Raw genomic sequence first — 8,459 nt, 5'->3', positions numbered from 1 at the left:
TTCCTTTTATCTCTTCTTCTTGCCTTATTGCTCTGGCTAGGAATTCCAGGACTATGTTGAATAGGAGTGGGAAGAGTAGACACCCTTGTCTCATTCTTGAGTTTAGGGAGAATGGTTTCAGTTTTTCCCCACTTACAATTTTGAGAAGCATATTTTGGATTTTATTATCAAATTGCTGAGGACTATGTGCTTTTTCATTATCATATACTAATTGTACAATAAGGTTTCATTGTGATATTTCCAAGCATGCATATCATGTATTTTGATCAAATTCACCATTTTATTACTCCTTCTTATCCCCCTACTGTTCCTTCCCCATTTCTTACTGTTAGTTTGTGTTTCATTAGCAAATTTTCTAAATCCACATAAGATACTTCTATCATTTCTACTTTCCCCTCACCCTTTCTTACTCCCCTTCTCCCCCAGTGGGTTTCCACTCAAGCAGTCCTCCTTTTCACATTCATGTAATGTTATTATTTTTCAGGTATTGTTTGTGCATAAGAGAGAAAACATGTAATATTTGAGCTGGCTTAACTTACTCAACATGATGATCTCCAGTTCCATCCATTTTCCTTCAAATGATATAATTTCATTCTTTATGGTTAAATAGTACTCTGTTGTCTTAGCACAAATTAGTTTTTGAGCATTTCCATATCTTTATTGAATCCCTCCTTTATAGCCTGCCTTGTCTTCAAACTTTCTGATCTCAACCTCCTGAGTAGCTAGATTGCAGGCATGAGCCACTGTTACCCAGCATCATTGATTATTCTTATAGTCATTCTTTTGCATATTTGGGGGTTTTCATCTATTTTACTTTATTACAGTCCATTCTTCTGGGGTTTCCATCTTTTGGAGGAGTCACATTGACTTATTTTTTCATATTTTTGGGGTTTCTACATTGGGATTTATGCAGCTGAGGCCAACTCATTGGGCTGGAATTTTAACCACCTCTTGTCTTTCATGTCAAATATTTTTTATGTTCATGCAGGTCTGTGTAATGGCAGGGTCAAGGTACAGTTTCTCACCATATGCCAAACAGTTGTCCATGTACTCAGAGCATCAAACCTGTCTCCACCACCACTCAGGTTCATGAAAACTACCTGGAATATCTTGTAGTTCCTAGTGTTCAGGTTAGTGTTATATGTGAGTTTGGGATGGGGCTGGTCACTTGTCCACTTCTATTCTAATTTCACTTTAGAAGCATATATATGGCCAAAATTTTGGGCAGTTTTAATAGCATGTATTTGAGAAGATCTTAGCTTAGAAAGAAAATGACTATGAGACAACATCTTCAATATAAGGATGGCTCTCTGGGCTACTTTGACTACATCTCTTATTTTACCCACTACTGCGACCAGTTTTTCTGCTGAGGTTTTCATTAGTATTATTCACATGTCATTACACAGTTTTTTCTTCCCTGGGACAAGAATTTTGTCCCTATTGTTTTAAAACCCACATGTGGTTTTCTTCAGGAATCCAATCTGCTACAGCAATAAAATGGATGACTGAGGTTCATGAGTGATGATGTGTCTACATTAAACAGTAGGTTTGGGACACAGATGAGGTGGTTAAGAACCAAGGATGCAGCAATGCAAAGAGATTCCTTAAGAGCATTGGAATTACAGGTTGTTGCTTTATTGCTACTTTTCCTTTTTCTCACAGTGGAAGAAATTAGCCAGGACTGATACATGTAATAACAAAGCACAGGAAAAAAAAGTATTTAGACCTGAGTGGAAAAAGGCTGAACCTTAAACATTATGAAGAACATTCATATATACTGATTTGGGTAATACATAAGATATAAGTCCCACCTATTGTTCTAAATCTACATTGATAAATCACTATTGCAATTTTAAATCAAAATGTTGATACTGAAAAGTCCAACACAAATAAAATACATTCTCTTAGTACATTTTATTCCTTAAGAGTGGCCCTATTGGAAACCATTGTTGTAGATATTCCTTCATAGAATAAGGCCAACTACATGATGTAATCTGCCTCGGTCCTGCTCAGCTGGCATTGGACACTTTCATAAATGGTATAAGGCTAAGCTTGATTAATATTTAATTATGAATATAATAATGTCTAAATCTCAATGCTTTATCTTCTACAAAAGTCAATCTAAATACCTCCTTAAAGATTTTTCAGCCCTGAGGATTATTTTCAATGAAGCATGAAACATAACAGAGTTCCCTCCCTGACACAATGGGGGCCCACAGAGATGATTTTCCTTAAATTTTGGAAGTCCAAGGATATTATTGATTGATTGAATGTCAAGCTTAGAAGAAGTGAAGTGAATGCTAAGAAAGTATGCTTTTGATATATTAGGTTTCTTCATTGACCATGATTGTCCACTTCTGCAATAAAATAGGGAGGATTTGTTTTCTCAGGGAATGATAATATGGGTACTATACAGAAATGAGCAATGTTCATTGCCAGCAGGGAATGAGTTACTAAGATATAAAGTATAACAACCTTAAAGTCAAGATATAATGGATGTGTAGACAATGCTTGGCTTTTACTGAGGTCTTTAGAAAGGTTCAGAAAAAACTAAGGATATAGGTGAATTAATAACATCTTTTTTATCATTATCATTATTATTATTATTATTATTCACAGACAAGGTTCATAAGCTATAGAAAACTCAGTAGTGGCTGTATCACAATTCAAAGAAAATTTGGGTAGCAAAAATAGTGATTTGTATCAGTTCTGACTTCATTGAGATGAAAGTTTTAGATGAAAAATGTGACCAGAAAGGAGTCACCAAAAATAATCAAGTATATTTATAGTAAGAATGTATAAAATGAGCACAGACTGTTTCTAACTCAAAGAAATGATTTGCCCTGATTGGGACATTATTTCATGGGGAAACTCACTCAATAGTAGTATAAATGCAAGTATGAATGAACTTGATATTTAAGGGATGTGTAAGCGTCTAAGAAGGAATGTGTTTCTTATTCTAATAATATTGTTTACCTTCAAGTCGAAATCAATACAACTGACTTTATCCCTAAACATCAAAACTGACACTTTTGCTTGAGTCCACTGAGTCTCTCAATGTAGACAAAAGCCTAGTGAGCATATGTTGTGCTTAAGTCTTTGATTTATTGGTTCTAATTTAACAACTATGTATAAATCACCATCACTTCTCTAGAAATTCTAAAACCATTTAAAGAGAAGCCAACCAAAAACTGTGTTGTGTGGGAAAGCAGCTGAATTTCTCTCTATAGCTGTGTTTGACAGAGGTCTTTCTTCTTCAAGTTCCTTAATTTTGCTAACATGTTTCAAGTAACTTCACTGCCTTTTAAATTACCATGCAGAAGCCCCAAGGCAATCATTCTTTTTTGATCTTGCCATGTGTCCTTGGAGAAGGGACAAGTGGGGCCTACTAACTCTCCCCACCCTGCTGCCCCCAATCTTGAGTAGTGACAGTTGGGCACACTCCGTCTGTTTTGCCAGATCCAGGGGAAAAGGGAGCCAATGGATGGCTAGGCTCAGCTACAATTATGTCTTGCTATCTAAGCTCCAGAGACTTAATCTTTGTACACTTTGTCCACCATGCTCCTCTTTCCACAGTTCCCAAGTCTTAAACATTTTAAACCTTTGTTCTGATGATTCATTTAAACTAACTTAAAACAGTTTAAGTTAGTTTAAGACACTTTAAGATACTGTTATTGAAACACATCATGCATCACCAAAGCACATTTAGACTATAAGTACTTACTAATTTCTTACCACAACTGGGACCTCATTTTTCTATGTACACTGCCCAGTGTCCTGTGCATTAGGAGTCATTCCAATCTGTCTGGGAAAAGGCACTTATTCAGGTCATGTTGAATACCAGGCCTATATCCAATTATACTTGGGGTGGTTGTTTGTTTGGCCCCAGGTAGTTTTCTCAGACAAATGCAAGCCGTCAGTACTTTAATGAATTATTGTGGTAACTTTCTACAAATCTATTTTTTTTTTGCATACTTGAATTTAAAATGGATCTTGGATTACAAGTGAATTTTATGTCTGTACTATGTATTTGGAAACTTGTACTATAGTAGAAATATCAAACTATAAACCTATTTGTTTAACAAACTATACTACATGCCTTGTATGACCAAATATATTTGGTTACTCAAAGTGTATTTATTGTCTGGTCTTTATTTGTTTGAATATTTTCTGTATTCCTGTTGTGATGATTTCTAGTTTTATTCAATGTGGTTTGATAATATATAAGAAGATATTTCAATTTTCTTGCATTTGTTAACAACTGCTTTATGTTATAAAATATTATCAATTTGGAAAAAGTTCTGTAGGTTGGTGAGAAGAATGTGTATTAGGCAGCTGTTGGGTGGAATATTCTGTATATGTTGGCTAATTCTATTTATTGTTTAGTGTCACTTAATTCTGACATTTATTGATTTTTTTCTGTGTTCATGAGATTTTATTACTGAAGAAACTCACTGTCTGTATTGGAGTTGATTGATGTCTATAGGTTCAGTGGTGTCTATTTTGAAAATTGGATGTGTAGATGTTGGGCTGTATATATTTATAATTTTTAAATTTTTTAATTTGTTTTTTATTATTGTTATACTGGGGGTACATTGTGACATTTACAAAAGTTTTTACAAAATATCATAACTGAATTTACCCTTTATTCCCCATATTTCCATCCCCAGAACAGTTTCCTCAAGACTCATTTGTCCATTTATATACGTGTGCACATGGTATGTTGACTGTATACACCCTCCTACACCCTTTCCTTATATCCTCGCCCCTCCCACTGGTACCAGCCTCCCAGGCAGGACCTATTTTTCCTTCCTGTTCTCTTTTTTTGTAGGAAAAAAAATGGAATTTTTGTTTGTTTAAGATAGCTATACAGGGTGTTTAATTGTGACATTTCCATTTATTATAAACCAAATTGGGTTATCCCCTCTATTTTTCTCCTTTCTACCTCAGTCCTCTTCTTATGGTGATTTCAACTCATTTAAAAATTCTATATTCATTCTTTGTATAGGAAGTAAATAACCATATTCACCTTCTTAACGTCCTCCTTTTACACTCCCTCTCTTGTATGTGACCTCCCCTTAATGTGACCTGTTTTTCATAATATTGCTTGTATTTGTATTGGGTCTATATTCTACATATAAGAAAAAACATGTGACCTTTGACTTTCTGAACCTGGCTAACTTCACTTAAGATGATATTCTCCAGTTCCATCCATGTACCTGCAAAGGACAAAACTTCATTCTTCTTTATGGCTGAATAAAATTCCATTGTATATAAATACCACAATATTATTCTCAATAGCTAAGCTGTGGAAACACCAGGATACTCCACTACTCATAAATGGATTAGGAAAATGTGGTGTTTATAATTTTTATATCCACTTGAAGGATTGTACCCTTTGTCAATATGAAGTGACTGTTATGTGTCTCTTCTGACTACTTTTGCCTTAACCTGTCCTTTTTGGATAGAATATAGCTAGTTCCACTTGCTTTCAGATTCCTTTTGCTTAGAAATATTTTTTCATCTTTTCTACCTTCAGTCTATGTTTGTGTTTTTCAGTGAATGACTTCCTTGAAAATGGCAAACAGCTGAGTCTTTTCTAAAAATGTAATCTAACTCTTTAGTTGGAGAATTGAGACCATTAATATTGATTTATTATTGAAATATATGCACTAATTCTTATCATTTTGGATCTTTTGTAACGCTTGGCTCTTTTCTCTCATCATTTGCTTTTCTACTAGTGGTATTTATTATTTCTTGTATTCTCATGGACTTTTTAAGTTCTTCCTTGAAACAGCATACTTTATCTTTCTCAGTGCTTGGGAGTTCATATATTCCTTATTTGAGATCATGTAATATATATCATTCTGCCATCTTTAACACCTCTGAAAACATTATAAAATTTTATTTCCATATAAAGATTCAGTTTTAAGATATTCTATAGTAATTACAGGATATTATAGTTTTAGGATGCATTTAGATCATTCATCTTGGGCATTTATAGATGTTCTTTATTTCAACTTTGTCATGAACACTGTGAGCATATATGCACATTTATGACTTTGTATGTATATTTGTACAAATAAACATGTGAATTTTCTTTATATTTAACTGGCAATTGTTATTTTAGTGTGTTCTCTGACATCACATTGTTACATTTATTACATGGTGAATATATTTTACCACTGGCATAAACTGTAAACAGTTCACATATGGTGAAAATCCTGCAGTCCATGGTGTAATCATACTGGGAACAAGAGAATAACTGATACCTGTAGATTCTTTTAGAGAAAAATGTGGAGGTTTTGTTCTATTTCAATGGTTTCAATTATCATGTATACTAATAATTTTTAATTCTATATCTCAGGAGCTAATCTTTATGGGAAAATATAAATAATTTCATGATAGAGGTTTACCTAAAATCATTATATTACTTAATATCTGATGCTATGTGTAAGAAAGGAGAAAAATTTATTTTGCCCATCTAAAACTTGTCTGAAGCAGGATGACTATTCAGCTACAATAGTAGATTATAATCTTTGTACTTTATTTTGTGTGTGACACTGTCTTAGGAGCCTTATGTGGCAAATCTCATGTAAACCTAACAAAAACCTTTAAATGATCTTAAAAATCACATATATGCCCATTATATAGATAAGTATATGTTAGCCCAGGAAGATTATATATGCTTGACCAGGTCAGAAATCTAGAATTCCAATCTTGAACTCAGAATGTAAAGGTCAAGTACTATACATGAGTAGTATTATTCTCTGAAATACAGTAATATTTTCTCTTCTAGTTTGAAGGAATAGGCTATCTGTTAAGTTGATGTGAGGTTTTGTTTTTCTTTTGTTTAATGTGTGAGCATGGGCTGGATCTTTAGACTTCTAGTTTGCATCAATGTGAAATTAGAAAGGATATATTGAATTATTATGTTTTAAACCTGTTGTAACAAAGCTTACCATTATACATACAAGCTAACTTTTGTATAGTACTGTTCTAAACAAAGGACACATGAACAGTAGGAATTTAACATTACCTCATTTATTATAAAATAATCATTATTGTTTTTCCTAATGTTGGGTGCTATAACTTTAGATGAATCTAATTTTGGAGTTTCTTGAATAAATGAAGAATTAAGATCTTTGGTGTTTATCCACATAAATCTTGTTCAAAGAGAAGACCTGAATAAACCTCTCCTGAATTTTCTTGGTCTTAACTCCATAAATAATAGGGTTGAGAAAGGGTGGTACCACCACATAGAGATTAGCAATAAGGATATGCACATGGCATGGAAGGCTGTGGCCTCCGAACCGGTGAGCCAGGGAGGAAAAGAAAACTGGTGTATAGAACAGGAGAATCACACAGATATGGGAGCCACAAGTACCCAGAGCCCTGAGTCGGGAATCTTGGGAGGGAATTTGAAAGACAGTGCAAAGTATAAGAGCATAGGAGATGATGATAAGCACCACATCTAGGCAAAAGGAAAATAGGGCAACAGTCATTCCATAGTAGATGTTGACTTTGATGTTGTCACAGGCCATCCTGGCAATGCCCATGTGTTCACAGTATGAGTGATGAATAACATTCCTCCCACAGTAAGTGAGCCGATAAACCAGAAAAATCAAAGGGAAGCAGATGAAGAAGCTCCTAGTCACAGCGGCAACACCCATTTTTCCAATGGCTGAGGTCCTTAAAATGGTTGTATATCTAAGTGGGTAGCAGATGGCCACATAACGGTCAAATGCCATGGCCAGCAAGATGGCAGACTCTGCCACAAAGATGAAGTGAAGAAAAAACATCTGAGACACACAGCTACCAAAAGAAATACTCCCAGCTTGGAACCAGAAGATTGCTAGCATCTTTGGTGTGGTGACTGTGGAGAGTAACATATCTGCTACAGCCAACATGGAGAGGAAAATGTACATGGGCTCATGAAGACTGTGGTCAGTAAAGATCAGGAATAATAAGAGGGCATTGCCTACAATAGCTACTATGTACATGCAACAGATGGGGATGGAGATCCATATGTGTGCATCTTCTAATCCTGGGATACCAATCATGGTATACCAGATATCCTTGAGGTTGGTAAGATTTGAAGAGATTGGATAGGTTGTCATCTTTTACTATTTTCTCTAATACTGGATCATGGAATGAAAACAAAAGACAGAAAAAATATGAACCAGTGTTATTTTATCAGGTTAAGTATGAATCTTTTCATTGTGGTAAAGTTATTGCTATCTAAAAGATTGGAAATCACTCATAGATCAAAATTACATACCAGACAGATTTTAGTGACAGGAAAGTCATCATGTTTCCTGAAATTTATGCTACTGCCAATAATGATAATGGAAAGAATATTATCTTTTAATGGCTTTAGAATGTCCAGTCATTCTTCATATTTAATGCTTAGCATCACAAAGTCTCTTGTAGGCATTTTCATTTACTAGGCCTTGTTC

The 8,459-nt window shown here is 34.5% G+C and overlaps 1 protein-coding gene across 1 annotated transcript; it reads right to left on the bottom strand.

Annotated features, from left to right (window-relative positions):
• Positions 1-7,136: 7,136 nt before the first annotated feature.
• On the bottom strand, positions 7,137-8,120 carry LOC109680904 (olfactory receptor 52Z1P-like). The gene has a single exon (XM_020155550.2). It carries the CDS (start codon positions 8,118-8,120, stop codon positions 7,137-7,139), a length of 984 nt encoding a protein of 327 aa, XP_020011139.2.
• Between the last annotated feature and the right edge of the window lie 339 nt (positions 8,121-8,459).

This window comes from Castor canadensis, chromosome 1, assembly GCF_047511655.1.
Source record: "Castor canadensis chromosome 1, mCasCan1.hap1v2, whole genome shotgun sequence".
NCBI lineage: Eukaryota > Metazoa > Chordata > Mammalia > Rodentia > Castoridae > Castor > Castor canadensis.
This window is presented reverse-complemented; position numbering and strand designations above follow the sequence as displayed.